The sequence below is a fragment of the Talpa europaea genome (assembly GCF_964194135.1).
Source record: "Talpa europaea genome assembly, chromosome: 1".
Taxonomy (NCBI): Eukaryota; Metazoa; Chordata; class Mammalia; order Eulipotyphla; family Talpidae; genus Talpa; species Talpa europaea.
This window is the reverse complement of record NC_140073.1, coordinates 7,532,701-7,549,603: the sequence shown is the minus strand read 5'-3', so window position 1 is coordinate 7,549,603 and position 16,903 is coordinate 7,532,701. Positions and strand designations below refer to the sequence as shown.

Genomic DNA, 16,903 nt, shown 5'->3' with positions numbered 1-16,903 from the left:
GCCTGAGTGCCCACTTGATTCCTCCCATGCGCCTGGCTTCGGGTGCCCTGCAAACTTTCTGCTTGATCTTATTTTGCTGCTGCAGCATTAGCCCTAGAACCTTATCTCCACCCTTCTGTTGTCCAGGTCACCAGATAGTTCGTGGGGGAAACTTGAACTCAGTTTATTAGACATGTGGTTTCATCTCTTATCATTTGGCTTCTTCCTGAGGTAACCTTCTCACTAACAATAATCCCCATTTGGAATGAACTGAGTAGAACATGCTAGTTGTGTATAGTTGTTGATCTTTTATTGAACTGTCAATGAGCGAAGGGGAGGGTGTCGACTCTCCTGTTGAGATGGAGACTAATGAAAATGCAGGTGTGAAGCCAACTTCCACAGGAAATTCCATCGCAAGCAGGTTAGATCTCTCTGGGGAAGCTTGGAATTTATTAATATATGCTCCAGGGGAAGCTTGGAATTTATTAATATATGCTCCAGCGAACCTCCAGATTTTCCCCATCATGGACAACGTAACTGCCAGCTCCTGGAAAGGAAGACGACAGAGAACTGGGTCAAATAACCAAATCACGGAGAGCGATTTCCCAACTCTTTGGCACATCCCCCACCAAAGCCCACCCCTGATGCTCTGGGCAGCCCCCCTTACCTTGGGCCAGTGGTTTATTGTCACTCAGAAGTTTCCAGTAGGTTCTGTCATTAGTGTTGGCACTTATGCCCTGAACAGAGTTGACATAGGGGCCATATGATGTCTCCACCGTTGTGAAACTGTGAGGGGAGTGCAAGGGTTACAGAACTTAGAGCTTGCAAAGGCAACTCTCCATGGGCGTTTCTCCATCTTGATCATAAAAATGCAAATTTCCTGGCCCTACCCCCAAGTACTTTGATTCTGAAGATCTGGGCTGGGACCCAGAAGCTGCATGAGTGAATTACAAATATTTCAGGGGGCTCTGAAGCAGCCACCCCACCTTCCAGGCTCAATTACAGAAAAGATGACCCTGGTTTCTGCCCTCGCCTCTGGCCGTAGATTCTTGGCAGTCAGCAGCTTCCTGTCTACAAGGGAGTGACTGTGGAGACGGGAGTGTTATGCTGGTGTCTTCGGGGTACCCTAAGTTAGTGGGTTTTCCCTGATCCAGGGGGAATAGGAAAGAATAATTTCACATCTCATGTTTGTTTATTAAAAAGGGACATGGCTCATGTTTGTTTCATATTTCTCTACCTTCCTGGAAGTCCCCGAAAGCAACCTTTATAATTATAATCACATATAAGATACATATATTCCATATATATCTCCCATACTAAATGGAATATATATTATATATATTCCACATATATGGATTCCATATAGACTATATATGTGGACATTCTCTATATATGGATGTATGTTATATATCTATATATCCAAATATATATATTCCACACACATAATTTTCTCTTTGGCATCTAACATCATGTTATTAGACACAATAAATAATTGTCATTTAGACCAAAGGATTCAAATAAACCATACCCTTCAGGGGCAAAGCCAATAATTTCAATGTTAATACTTGACCTCTCTAGGTCAGGGAACCTTAGTCGAGGGGTATATGAATCTCCTGAAAGGGGGGCATGGAGAAGCGCCGGCGTGTTTTGTGAAGCCTCTGGTTTGAATGACAATCTTTGGGTATATATTCATTTTTCTGATATGAGCATCCATCACCCTCATCTGATTCTCAAAGGGATCAGTGATTCAAAAATAGTCAAGTGCCATTACTGTAGATCCAGAATACCTGATGTAAGAGGTTCTAGCCACTTAAGGAGTATTTAATGAAAGGGACTTATTTATCCACTAAGTGAATGTTAATTTCATACCTACTTTGTGCTAGAAGATGAAAGGTCTCACCTCCTTCTTTTAACCCCTGCTGTAATAGACGGGTGGCTAGCAAAGGTATGGATTAAGAAATATTTTAAAACTTCCTTGTTTTCAGGAGCAGATACGTTCTTACTAAGTCTTTCAAAAGCACATCAAGCACCTTAACCTTATTTATGGACAGACATACCGAAATGCAGTCTTGTTTATCTTCTGAGCTGCCTCCATCACATCTAGGAAGACAGAACCATCGGGCACGGTGACATTAATGGAATAGGGTTTATTATTGATTCTCACACAGTAATGGACTAAGATACTTGAGGGTGAATTAGTAGGTGTCACAGATTTGGGCCCCTGTGTGATGTTGAAGTTACCTGTCAAAGATGGAAAAGCAGAGAGAAATGATATCCCGAACAATACACATGACCTTAGAATCTGCACACTGATCTAACACTTATCCCAGGACCGTTTTCCTTTATGCGAAGAGAATTTACTGCAAGGAACAACTATCATCAACCCAGGGGCAGGTCTTTCCTGTGACTAAAGCAGAAATGAAAACTAGGGGCAGCTGACTGCTTGTGTTTGATTCAATTTCCGGCTGTTGAAACAATTCACTTACTCCTTGTTCCTCTCACAGAGGTGCCTGATTCATTTATTTATTTTGCTTTGGTTCACGGTACTTCTTTCTACCACCCCCTTATTTATTTATTTAAAAGATTTATTTATTTATTTATACAAGCACTGGGTACAGTCGGAAGCGCAGGAGGGTGAGAGAATTCACCAGAGCCAGAGTGGAGAGCAGAGCAGGCAGACTGATGAAATACACTGCTGGGGGAGCAGCGGGCGGCAGGGGAGGTCTGCGCGCCGTGTGGGACCCTTGCCTGGTGGCCGGGGATTGAACCAGCGCTGCAGAGGCTGCGGGCAGCTTTGCAACCCAGCGCTCAACCACTGCGCCACCGGGGAGGCCCCCCCCTTTTTGTTTTTGCACAAATTCATTTTTATATACAATTAGTGACTTTATAACTGCTAAATCAACTGGGTCCTTTTTAGCCCCTATCTTACTCCATCTCTCTTTCTTTTAATTGACGTAACTTTGCATTATAACAGTACAGGAGTTACAGGTGGGCATCATTAAAAATCATTGTGCATGTACTACATTAACCAACCACTTCAGGCCCAGTTTTGTCCTTCACCTGACCTATCTAACTCTTTTAACCCGATTGAAAACATGTTAAGTGCCATCACTGTCCTAATCATTTTACATGGATCATCTTACTCAGCCCTTACAAAACTCTGCTAGATACAGTTGTCATTCTAATTTAATTACATTCAAAACCTGAAGTCTAGAGGTGAAACATTTGGTCCACGGTCTCTAAACTCATAACTGAACCAGGAATGAATGAGATAGAAAGAAAAATCTTCTTTAAACCTAATTGCAAAATCAATTGTTTGAAGAAAGATTTTCCATTCTTCTTATAACACGGCTGTGTTCCTCCCACACAGATGTCCTGTTTCCCTGAGAGATCACACATTGCGCTTAATGGAAAGCCAGAGGCGCTGTGTTGTGTCCAGAGCAGGAAGGATGAGCACAATGTCCCCTAACCCGCATTCAGAAGGTGCCCCCTTGCAGCCAGCCCTCACTGAGCCAACTAAAGATCAAATCTTTAGGAGATTATTATCGCTGCTTCCCGAGGGAGGAGTGAATCCTGTCTGGGATCTGCTAGACTGTGGAGGCTTTTTTTTTTTTTTTAATATTTATTTATTTATACAAGCACTGGGTACAGTCAGAAGTGCGGGAAGGTGAGAGAATTCACCAGAGTCAGAGCAGTGAACAGAACAGGCAGATGGACGAAGTACACTGCTGAGGGGAGCAGCAGGCGGCAGGAGAGGTCTGCGCGCCATGTGGGACCCTCGCCACCGGCCGGGGATCGAACCGGTGCTGCAGAGGCTGCGGGCAGCTTCGCAACCCAGCGCTCAACCGCTGCACCACCAGGGGAGGCCCTAGACTGTGGAGGTTTATCTGGTCCCTTTGGGCCTCTAGGACACAAGCTCACAGGCTTCGGGTGTGGTGCCGAGAGACAACATAGCTTGCCCTTCAGTGCTGTACCTGAGCCGTAGACACAGGGAGAGTCTTCGTTCACCTCCAGGTAGGTCTTTCCCACCAGGGCGGGCAGCACCTGGGCGGCAGCAGTCGGAATACTGAATGCTCCCTGATCAATTTCCTTGAGCACCGTGTTCCAAGTGGGCTGACATTTCCATTTACTTTTCTTGTAAGAGTTTGATGAGACGAAGAGAGCCTAGTGAGAGGGAGAATGAATAAGAGAGACTTCAAATAAGGGCCAAGCCCACATCTAATTAATTCAGTAAGTATTTATTGAACACTGACTCGGGCACAGGTGTCAGAGACAACGAAGCTTCCCAGCCTGCCCTCGGGAAGTGCATTGGCTAGTCTGGGTGGGGAGGTGGGGCCTTGCTCAATAACACCAGCCGCACTAGCTCCCAGGGAACAGGCCTCCTCTGCGCTTACTTTTGTATCCCTGACACCAGACAACGCTCTGCAGTGGTAGAGGAGGCGTTCAGTAAATATTAACAAAGTCTTCTAAGAAGACTGTCCTAAGAGAGGCATCCGGTGATATGACCCTTCAGGGAGGAAGCCCTCGTACACACTGAGTGAGGCTGAGGAAGCTTCAAGAAGGTGGTAGGAGATGACCTTGGTGTGCGTCCACTTAGGCTGTCCTGCAGGAGGGGCACTGTGCTGACAGGGATCATGCAACCACAGCGCTGAGGTAGGGGTGCAAGTCGCTCTGGACCCTGCTGTGTATTCACATCACCGCCAGGACTTCTCCACGAGGCCAAGGCCAGGCTCCTCCCCTAAATTTCTGTACTAACTGGCTGGTGTGGGGCTAAATGTTAGTGTTTTGAGAAAGCTTCTCTAGGTGATCAAATGTGTAGCCAGATCAGGAAACTGTTGTTGTCTGCCAAGTCCACACTCAGGAAGGCAGACAACACGAATAGCAACAGGAATGGAGTCTCCGCTTCCATCCCCAGCTTCGTCTTGTAATTGTCCTAAGGACGCGAGGCCCCTACGCTGACCTGCGGAATGCATCCATCTTCCTGAAGCATCCAGAGTGCTTCCCTTTAGATCCTCACTCTGAGTAAACCTGACGAACCCCTATTTGTCCTAAAGACTTGATTTTTCTGTAAAGCTTCCTTCAATTCTTTTGTGTCTATTTCCTAGAGTTATTTCTTAGAATTAAGTTAAATTTCTTAGGGTAAATGTAGGAATAGTGTCCCAAACTTGAAGGACCGACTGCATGCCAGTGCGGTGCTAGCCGGTGTGAGGGCAACTGTCTGGCCTCCACCCCATCAGCACCACTTCCCGGCACTGTCCCATCCGGAAAGTTACTGACACTCTGAGACTCACACTCTTCCTCTGGGAAATGAAGTGATCATTCTCTCTTCATTGGGTTTGCGTGCCTTAGTGCGTTAACATCGCTAAATACTAACGGCTGTTACTTGCCACTTTATTGCTCCCAACAGTAATCTAATTTGGGAGGTAAGAGGACCGCACAGAATAGTGGAATCTGGTAAGGTGTGAAAACGCGTGTGGTAGAGCAAGGTAGGTTGCAGTAGCGTCTTGAATTCTTAAGTTATAATCAGGAGAAGCTTCATAGAAACTTTGGATCTGGAAAGTACAGTCTGAAGGGGAGGATACATTTCAGCCAGGGGAGGGGAATCCTGTGAGGACAATCAGAGTGAATGGAGGAAACAGGCTGGCTAAGAAGACCTTGGAGGCCAGCAATTAAGGGTCAAGAAATAACAGAACATGGTGGGGGGTAGAGGAGGAGCAGGTATGAAAGGGAACATTTGAAAAGGTTTGAACATGCAACCCCTAAAACAAATACAGTTGTGTAAACCAGCTTTACACAATAAACATACTTGGAGGAAATGAAATGAAACTCAAAAGGGGGGGGAGGTTCTGCTCTCCTCCACGACCCTCTTCCATCCTGTTCACCTCTGACTCACCTGCATGGCTTCTCCTGTGCTGTAGATGTTTCCAATGAGACCATTTTCCTTTTTCTCAGACAGGATTTTTTCTACCAGTGACTTTATATGGTTGCTGATACTGTCTAGATACTCTTTATCTGTCTCTCTCTGCCTGTTCCTTATACTCCTCTTCACACAGGTCAGAGCCAGGACAGCCACTGCCCCGGTATCTGTCAGGAAACAAAACCTCGGTGAGAGGGTGGCCTACCCTTCCTGCTTACCTGTGATGGAGGGTCTTCCTGGCCTGTGGGGCCACCAATGTTAAAGCAGGTACATTTGTAGGCAAACTGGGATGGCTGGTCCTGCTAGCTGATGACTGGAGAGAAGTATTTCCAGAGATTTCCAATACCAGCCACTCAGATATTTCTAGATTCTTTCCCTTTGCTGAGTTTCCGTGTACCTTGTACTCAGTACCTCATGTCTTGGTCATGGAAACATATGGATTGCAGATGCACACACATGGGCACTTTTCTGCTTTTACATCTTAGTTGCTCTCATCTTTCAGCCATATTGGTAAAGAATAGGATATATAGCAATAAAAAAAGGTCCATGTAAATTTCTGAGGGTTCAATGAGAATGATTAGAAAACAGCTCATACAGAATTCTTTTCCCATAAACCTCCTTTTCCAGAAGGGCACAAATGACTGGAAGAAGGGAGGATCAGGATTTGGTTCCCCCGCGTGGGTGTCTTTCCTCTCTCATAGGGGAAAGTGTACGAGAAATCTCACACATTTCCTTACTACCCAGAGACACTCAATGGTGACTTGCCTGGAGCTCTTTGGAGAAAGGTGAAGCTATGCACTTGGATTCTGGATCCACAGGGGCTAAGTGCAATACTAGCTGTCTAGAGGGGACTTGTTTTTGGACATGTAAGCTGACCCAGCAGAACATTTCTGGTCCTTCTCCTTTGTAAATATGCGCTGTGTTGATGAAAATATGTCACTGGAGAGGTTGAGTTGTTTAAGTAAACCTATACATCCAAATGATTCCCATAAATCAGAGAAAGCAGCAACATTCAGAAAAATGAATTTGACTTCACTGTGTTTCTGTAACACTTATACTTCCTACGATGTCTTATATGAAGATTCTCATGCTTGAACTTCATTTGAGAGATGGGAAAATGAAAGCCAAGAGTTAACATGCACTGTTACCTAACTCAGAGCAGAGCTGGCACAGGACCGGGTCTTTCCACTGTACTAGAATCAGGTTTAAATGTCACCCAATAGTCATTCTTCATGAAAAGAAAATTCTCTTCTGAGGAGGCAAGGGTGAAGAGGATAGGGAAAAAAAAAATCTATGTACTTTCTGGTAGGAAAACCCAAAGAGCAGAGCTATTGGGGACTGTGTCCTCCATCCCAAAGGAATTGGGGTAAATGACTCACCTACTGAAAACTGACCACCAAAATAATAGTTTTTATTTTCAGGAGCAAAGAGTTGTGAAACTTTGGTGATTGAGTAGTTCCCGTGGAACAGACACAAGGTCAAAAGATCCAGGCTCAGCTGATAGTAGCTAGTCAGTGGGTTGCCATCGTGTGCTTCTGCGAAGAGAAAAGAAATGCTTTTCTTATGGAAATGGTATGGAGTAATGCAATTTTAATCTATTCCTATTTATTTTACTCCCATTTCTTTACATTTAAGGAGAAGTGAGCAAAAGATGAGTTCATTCATAGAATCTGAAAATCTGAGATACTAAAAGACTCAAAGGCCACCCAACTCAACTCCATCCATTTCATAATGGAGCGCACCCAGGACTAAGGAGATTGGAATACTAGCCACGTTTCCTGTGGTTACAGAACTAGGACTAGCACAGAGATGTCCTACCTCCAGGTCCCTTGCCCTTTCAATAGCCATGTGCTGAAACTAGAAGCATGGACAGGAGGCCATCCTGAAGGAAGGTGGGATGGAGAGCCTTAATGAGTCACAGGAGAAATGTGGAATGGGAGTTGAAATAAAAACAATGTGCCTCGCTGGCAACCCCCATGGTAAACCTAAAGAAATGTGGACACCTTCAGCTCTTACTTTGGTACTTGGGACACAGTGTCTTGTATTGTTCAGCTATTTCTGCTGTAATTCTTTGTCTAGAAACTGAGCTCTCTTGGAGGACAGGAGAGTTGTGTCGTGTGTGTATGTGTGCATGTGTGATCATTTGTAAAGCAGGTCCTGATGCAGGGTTGATGCCCAGTTAATGCCTGAAAAGAAATTTCAAGGTTGAAAGAGGGAAGGAGGAAAAATGTTGTGCAAGGATGTAGCGGGATGAGTGGAATGAAGGAGAGAAAGAAAGTGGGGCGGGGTGTTTCATGTAACTCTGGATCATTGGAGGTGAGTACTCGGTTGTCCAAGGTCTCTGACCATTTGATTCTCACCCATGTTTTCGATTTCTGCTTGGAATTTCTTTTCCAGCTGCTCAACTAGTTGAGGATCATATCGATAAGCGTCATTGGGGTTTCGACATGCTCCCCAAGCCAGGATCATCACGGCAAGCTCTCCCGAAGCTAAAGTTGAGACTGAAAAGAAAAGTGTTCAAGGTTTGCAAGGTATGTGCTTGTGATATTTTTAACTTCTCCTCTTCTTTTTTTTTAATATATATTTTTAAATTAATTTATTTATACAAGCACTGGGTACAGCCAGATGCACAGGAGGGTGAGAGAATTCACCAGAGCCAGAGCAGGGAGCAGAACAGGCAGAGTGATGAAGTACACTGCTGAGGGGAGCAGCGGGCGGCAGGAGAGGTCTGCACGCCATGTGGGACCCTCCTCCAGTGGCCGGAGAGCAGCCGGGGGTGGAACCGGCGCAGCAGAGGCTGTGGGCAGCTTCGCAACCCAGCGCTCAACCGCTGTGCCACCGGGGAGGCCTGCTCCTCCTCTTCTTTGAGGTTCAGATTGCCTGCCATTTCTTCCTTCTCTTTGACGCTATACTAATATTTTATTGTTCCCTTCTTCATCGCCAAAGCAGTGGCTCTTCTAGCAGTGTTATATAAATGCAAGAGAGATCCTAGGTTTTTCCATGACATCATGAGATAGCTTTGGAATCATGTAATCCTTACAGAAAAATGAAAAAGAAGGAAAAGTAGATAAATAATAAGTCTGTGGGTTTTCTTTCCCTTTGTGGCTGACGCTTGCCAGGATGGTAATAATTGACTTGTAATCTTTGCCTTGTGTTGTAACTTTGCCTTGTGTCAGATTTTTAACCTAACAGTTTTTACGATAATATCATGAGATACTTAGGGGTGGTTTCATCTCCCTCCCCCCCCCCCACCATATTAGTTAGAAAGATGAAGCTCAGCACTGACATGAAAGGTTCGGGTGCAACTGGGACTCAAACACAGTTCGAATCTCTTCGTTCTATGGCTGCCTCTCTGTCATCAGCTTTCTTAGTTTTGTGGTCCTTATCCCTGTGTGGTTGTGAACTCAGCGGGTTTATATAACAGAATTAATGGACAAAAGTGGACACTTTCTTTTGCTTTTCCTTTTCGAAGGAAAATGGTTTTCAGGATGCAGACAAGTAAGTCCTAGCTCTAGCATAAATGGCGCGAGAGTGGTGTCTGAGGTGCCTTGCTGTCACTGCACACTTTGTCTAGCCAGGAACGATGTAGCAGGGATACTTTGGACACCCAATTTTTAGGACCCTCGGAGACGATCTTTCTAGATAGGCAAGTCTTTCCCTAAATCTTCCGGAGAAGACAGGTACTCACTGTTCCTGTCCACGTTGTCTTTGACTTGTTGGATCAGCTCTTGATCTAGGCTTTGGTTCTGGATGCCGGCAAGTCTGAGTGACAGCAGGACATAAGCTGCTTGGACTCCTCTGGTATATTTGGAATTGACCATTGTGCTTATCAGAGGTTTTAAACGGAAGTAGTTTTCTTTGCTTACCTCTGGGGTAGGAGAGGGAGGAAATAAGAAACATATATTTATGAAACATTAAGGCTAAGAATTAAATTAACACTAAAATATGGGATGGGCATAGGCCCAGCCAATAGTCACTGGCTGTGTTGCCGAAACATTACAAAGGTGGACTTGGAGTCCCTGCTATGCCAGATATTACTCCTTTACCAACCAGCATGGAAGTGTTTTACTATTTAACAAGTGGTCCATGCTTGCCATTGTGTGCTGGCAGAGTGCCATCCTGCCTAAGAGATCTACTATCATTCCCTAATTTTGAATATGAGACCTAGAGAGGGTGTCCTTAAAGAAACTGCAGTGATGGAGACTTCACTAAAGACACATTTGCTAATCCCCACTCTTTTGCTCTTTCTACTTCCTGGATTCAGTTTTCTTCATCTTTTTCTAACATAATTGGGTTAATACCAGGGGATAGAAGGCAAAAGTTCTGTTTGGTTAGTGATTGATCTCAGTGCTGCATTGTTTGATTGCCCTTACTTTACAGACACACCCTTTGAAAAACCTTCCAGTTTTTACCTACATGTCCAAGTCCCAGGGGCAATGATGGGAGGAAGTTACATTATACTGTGGAAGTAAAGAGAGAATCCATAGTCCCCTCACCCCCATAACTGGAGAAGAATAAGGAGAACTAGTTACCATTTAACATATTTTTAAATATCCTTTGCCCACAATCCCAACCCCCCCAAATACTACCCATCTCCAGATTGTCTCATAAGCTAATGGGATAGTGAGGCCTGAGTCTTGGGTTCGAGTAGACCAGGCTCGATTTTGTACTCCTTGATTTAGTATCCTGATTAAATATGTAACTTTCTTAGGCTTCAGTTTCTTCAATCTAAAATTGCAAATACTGGCATCTACTTCACAGATATTGGACAAGAAAGAGCTTGATAAACTTTAAAATACTGTATATATTATTACTTCTAGCTCAATTGGATTTCTGTCACTATATTTAAGTGAATTTTGGATATGTGATTTCTCTTGTCCTTCTTTTTCCACATAACAAGTCAAGAAGTTCAGAGTAAATGATTGTAGAAGGCCATGGTTTGTCACAGGCAGTGTTGGGCAATTGTGAGTCACCCATTTAAGATGTTGTGGAAGGATTTGATTCAGTTGATTTTTTTGGCAATGAAATAGACCTTTTAGTTCCTGTTCAACAACTCAAATCAGCTTCCTTGCCTAGTGAAGATAAGCTTAAATATTATTATTATTTTTTGACAATGAATTGAGCTTCACAGCCTCCATAATACCTCCCATCCCCATTCTCAGGATTCAACAGAGGAAATGACAGGACAGGGGAAAAAAAAAAAAAAGATTTGGAAGAGTCTGTGCTTTCGCTGTGTGAGCACAGGTCTTTGTACTGCAGTATCATTTCCCGTGGGCTACTGAGCACCAGAAGATGTAGTCACAGATGGTGATGCATGGTCATCTTCAGGCTGGTTTCAAGTTCAGTTGCAGGATAAAGACTTACAAAAGTAAGCTCATGTGCCTGAGGGTTATGCCAGACTTCAAGAAATCACCTGTTTCAGTCCCTCCCATTGTTACCCTCCATTTATAGATGAAGCTAAAAAATATCTGAAACACTGGATCATCCAACTTCTAATGGATCCGACTAAATCTAAGACCAGTTTTTCTTTCCCCTATGTTAGCCTTTTAAAATAAAACCACACAACCTCTGGAGACAGTACCTGGAGGAGAGATGGTGGCACCTATACCTGCGCCCTGTGGGGAACATGTAAATTCTAATAAAAAAGCAATCTTCATTGAAAGGGATTATTAACGTTTTTTTCTTTTCCTGAGTATTTTCAAGGGATTAACCCAAAACCTATGGGTTGAACTTTAGAAAAGTAGATTGTATCTCATCATCAAAATCATTTGAAATGAAAAATTTCTGAGATCATCAATTTTCTGTCTTTGAAATGAACAGGAGTATTCACTTGGCAGGGATGCCGTAGCACAGAGGGTCTGGGAAAAGGAAGAGTAGAGCACTGCCTGTGCTACCTCTTGGAACAACATACATGGTGGAACTTTCCTCACCAGCTCCTGTCACCCTCTGCATTTCTCCGAGAATCTGACCACATGTCAAACTGGAGGAGGATCTTAACTCTACACAAAGCCCCCTGTCAGTAGCCTTCAGGAGATAAGCACATGAATAATTTTAACTCAAAGCATACTCACCACAGATCTCGCATAGCTGACTTGGAATAAGAAAAAAAAAGAGGAGCCCCACAAGGGGCAGCTGGTGTGACTGTCTCATCTCTCCAAGAGTGTGTTGGCATGGTCGGGGTTTGGCTGGCTATTTATTGGGTGCTGGGCAGAGCTTCTCCTTAGTTTGCCTTCCCGAAATGAGTATTGAGCAATATCAGGAGGTGTAGTCAGGTACATCCGTCCAAGTAATGTGATAAACCAGGAAGAAGACTTGAAAGGTTCGGTCAGGGAGAATGAGGAAATGATTTTCCTTTGTGTTCTATCCCAAACCTTCAGAATTTGCATTCCATGCTTGCCGTCAGCCTAATGAAAATAAATTAAGGTGAATTACTATTTTCAGTAATGTTTCATTTTTCCATTGCACTTTGTTTATGCTCTAGTTATGTCTCCCGAGAGATTGCACTTAGTGGAGCAAGGATTTTCAACATATAAAACCGGAAGTGGAAGTTGTAAGACTGAAACTGAGCAGACAGGATTGAGAAACCTGGGATACAGGACGTCCTATGGCACCGTGGTTTTTGACAATTTCCCCCTAAGATAGATGCACGAGGATTTCTGTGTGCAACTGAACTTGAAACCAGCCTGAAGATGACCATGCGGCACCATCTGTGACTACATCTTCTGGCGCTCAGTAGCCCATGGGAAAGGATTGACACTGCAGTAGGAAGACCTGTGCTCACACAGGATTTTCTAGGAGGAAAACCACAGCTATATAAAGCAAATGTGGATTTTTTAACCTGTCATTTCTCAGTGTTACCTGCCATACGTCTTCCAAGAACATTAAAGAATACTAGTAATAGTACTAGTAATACTAGGCTTTAAATTCTTTTTCCTGGGTCACCAAGATGGCAGAATGGAAGGTGCCCCCGCCCCCACTCATATAGCGCCCCTACTCACAGCAGCAATAATTTAGCAACCATCCACGGAAGAGGTTTCAAAACCCCAGTGAAGCCACCAAGGAGGGCCCTATTGAGGAAGGCACATCAAGAAGCCCTGTAGACATACAGGCGAAGGCACAGAATCTGCTAACCCTAATTTTCCTTCCTAACATTTCCCCTGTTGAATACAGAAGGGCAGACGCACTGATCATGGTCCCAGTTATGTACCCAGAAAAAGCAAGTCTTTGACTCTGGGCTCTGAGTATTCAGTTTCATACCTACAGTGGCCTTTCAACCCCGTTATAACTCTGATTATTTGCTTTCTGGTTGAAGTCTTGATGGCTTCTATTGTACCTTAACACTTCATATTTTATTTCATTGGCGGTGGGGAAGGAAATATTTATTTTTCATTCATCTTTTGAATATTACCAGTATAATTGTTCAGGTTTAATTTAGTAGCAAACTTGATGAACAACCTTTCCTGGAGTTCACAATTTCAAGGCTGAGTTTCTAGTTAAGGTATTATGGTTATCAATTTAATATAAATGATTTTTTTAAAGGCTGAAACAGTTTAATCTCCTAAAGAATAATATAACTGACCTAGACATTAGACTTGGTAACATAAGGATCTTCAGTACTACAACTGTCAAAGAGGAAGATTTTAATTGAAGAACAGACAGGAGTGAAACAGGTGGTCCATCGTGGGTGCCCTAGATAGTAGAAGGGACAGGAAGCCGGAGACCGTGTAGAAAATAGGAGAAAAGACAGTGGAGTGTGCACAGCAAAAAGTTTATTTGGAGTAATGCAAGGCAGAAGTGGCAAAGCAAAGCCCTAGTTGCCAAGAGGGGACTGGAAAGGAGTTGACATTAGTGGAATTCAGGAGGCTGCCTTTATCTGCAGGGGTTTTTCGGTATTGATCTTTCTTCTTTCTTGTGTGTGTGTGTGTGTGTGTGTGAGGGGGAGTTGGTTCAATTTTTTTTTTTTTGCAGCTGCTGTTCACTGGCCTTGAGCTGTTGCTGCATTCTAGATGTCAGCGCTGCCATCTCCTCTCCCTGGGGCCCTCCTCCCTATCTCCCTGCAGCTCTCTCCTGCTGCAGATGGAGCCTTCATTCCCTAACTGAGGAGCACCACAATTTTCTTCTACAACATGCACATCTTAGTCATTAACATGCTAGTATGAATAAGGCAGTGAATGTGCCAAGCACTGGCATATAACAAGAGCAGTGAGGGGTGCTGGAGACCTGAGTGCAGGGGTGTCAGCCACAGCAGGGATCTTTCTCCAGGAGCTGCTGGGGTCATCGCCATAGCAGAAAACTCCATATTTTAAATATGAAGGCCATGAACAGGTACCTTTTGATCCTTGCTTGTTTCTCAGAGTTATCTCCCTGTTCTTGTTCATTACCCTCCAGCTTCACCATTTTCAGTTCAATCACTGTGCAAATTTCCTTCCTGCCTCAGGGTTTACTTGCAAGCTTGGTTTTCTGCTCATGAATCCCTTTCAGCTGTTGCTGCTTCCTATCCCCTCAAAAAGCCCGCTCAGCCTTCAGCTTAAATACCACTCCGCTAGGGACATCCTGTCTGCACCCCAAGACCTGGACATGCCCCTCTGCAATCTGCTGTCCTGGCTGTACTTTCCTCTGTGGCATTTATGAGACCTGCAGCTAGTTACTTGCAGATTTCTTTTTTTTTTTTAAATAATAAATTTTATTTTTATATTACCCCATACAATTGCAAACGCCCCATTCTGACCCCAATCCTTCCCCTCCCGCCCCCCACCCCCCAAAAAGTGTCTCTGGTTCATAGTTTTTTGTTGATTTTGATTTTCACTTTCTTATATTCATTTTCCTGGTCCCTTATTTAAGTTTTCTAGATTCCTGCTATGAGTGAGACCATCCGGTATTTTTCTTTTTCTTTTTGGCTTATTTCGCTGAGCATGATCCCTTCCAGCGCCATCCATGTTGCTGCAAATTGCATGTGTTTATCTTTTTTGAATGCTGAGTAATATTCCATGGTATATATGTACCACATCTTCTTGATCCAGTCATCTATTTTTGGGCATTTGGGTTGTTTCCAAAGCTTAGCTATGGTAAACAGTGCTGCTATAAACATAGGGGTGCAGGTGCTCTTTGGAATTGATGTTTCTGTGTCCTTTGGGTAAATACCTAGGAGTGGAATTGCTGGATCATATGGAAGCTCTATGTTTAGTAGGTCCAGAAATCTCCACACAGCTCTCCATAGTGGTTGGACCAGTTTGCACTCCCACCAACAGTGCAGAAGAGTTCCTTTTTCTCCACACCCTCGCCAACATTTGTTGTTGCTAGTTTTTTTAATATGTGCCATTCTCACTGGTGTGAGATGGTATCTCATGGTAGTTTTGATTTGCATTTCCCTGATTACAAGTGATGTTGAACATTTTTTCATATGTCTGTTGGCCATTTGCATTTCCTCTTCAGAGAAGTTTCTTTTTAGCTCTTCTGCCCATTTTTTGACTGGATTATTTTCTTTGTTGTTGCTGAGTCTCATCAGCTCTTTGCAGATTTTTGTGATCAGTCCTTTATCATTAGTGTTGGGTGCAAAAATGTTCTCCCAGTTGGTGGGGTTTCTCTTTGTTTTTGTTATTGTCTCTTTTGCTGTGCAGAAGCTCTTTAATTTGATGTAGTCCCAGCTGTTTATCTTTGCCTTCACTATCACTGCTTTGGGTGATGTGTCTGTAAAGATGTCTTTGATGTGCAAATCCCGTAGTGTTTCGCCTATATTTCCTTCTATGTATTTTATGGTTTCAGGTCTTATGTCTAGTTCTTTAATCCATTTTGAGTTGATTTTTGTGTATGGTGTGAGGTAGTGGTCAAGCTTCATTCTTTTGCATGTAGCGACCCAGTTTTCCCAGCACCATTTATTGAACAAACTTTCTTTGCTCCAATGCATAGTCTTTGCTCCTTTGTCAAAGATTAGTTGACCATAAATCTGTGGGTTTATTTCTGGATTTTCTATTCGATTCCATTGGTCTGTATGTCTGTTCTTGTTCCAATACCATGCAGTTTTGATGATTATGGCTTTGTAGTATAGTTTGAAGTCTGGGAGTGTGATGCCTCCATTTCCTTCTTTTTTTTTCAGGAGAGCTTTGGCTATTCGGGGTTTTTGGTGATTCCATATGAATTTCATCAATAATTGTTCTATTTCTTTGAAGAATGCCATTGAAATTTTGATTGGAATAGCATTGAATCTGTATATTGCTTTTGGTAGGATGGCCATTTTAATAATGTTTATTCTTCCAATCCATGAGCAGGGGATGTCTTTCCATTTCTTTGTGTCTTCTTCTATTTCTTTTAACAGTGTTTTATAGTTTTCTTTGTATAGGTCCTTTACCTCTTTTGTTAGATTTATTCCCAAATATTTGATTTTTTTTGTTTCGATAATAAAAGGGATGGTTTTTTTGATTTCTTCTTCTTCAGATTTATTGTTTGTGTATAGGAAGGCTACTGACTTTTGCGTGTTGATTTTGTATCTGCCACTTTACTGAATTGATTGATGAGTTGAATTAGTTTTTCTGTGGAGATTTTGGGGTTCTCTATGTATATTATCATATCATCTGCAAATAGTGATAGTTTGACTTCTTCTTTTCCTATTTGGATTCCTTGGATGTCTTTCTCTTGTCTTATTGCTCTGGCTAGGACTTCCAGTATTATATTGAAAAGCAGTGGTGAGAGTGGACATCCTTGTCTTGTTCCAGATCTTAATGGAATTGCTTTCAGCTTTTCACCATTGAGAATGATACTGGCTGTTGGCTTGTCATAGATGGCCTTTATGATGTTGAGGTATGTTCCTTGTATCCCAAGAATTTCAAGGGCTTTTATCATGAATGGGTGTTGCACTTTGTCGAAAGCTTTCTCAGCATCTATTGATATTATCATATGGTTTTTATATTTCTTTTTGTTGATGTGTTGGATAACGTTGATTGATTTTCGGATGTTAAACCATCCTTGTGCCCCTGGAATGAATCCAACTTGGTCGTGGTGAATTATCTTATG

General features: G+C 43.1%; 1 protein-coding gene across 1 annotated transcript; it reads right to left on the bottom strand.

The window, feature by feature from the left end:
* Window positions 1-464: 464 nt before the first annotated feature.
* TCN1 (transcobalamin 1) lies at window positions 465-12,046 on the bottom strand (the record flags this gene model as incomplete). The annotated part of the gene is made up of 9 exons (XM_084254440.1): window positions 465-526; window positions 647-765; window positions 2,037-2,220; window positions 3,954-4,143; window positions 5,873-6,063; window positions 7,276-7,431; window positions 8,257-8,385; window positions 9,585-9,764; window positions 11,968-12,046. The coding sequence occupies 9 exons, from the start codon at window positions 12,044-12,046 to the stop codon at window positions 465-467; spliced, it is 1,290 nt and encodes a 429-aa protein (XP_084110566.1).
* Window positions 12,047-16,903: the final 4,857 nt, after the last annotated feature.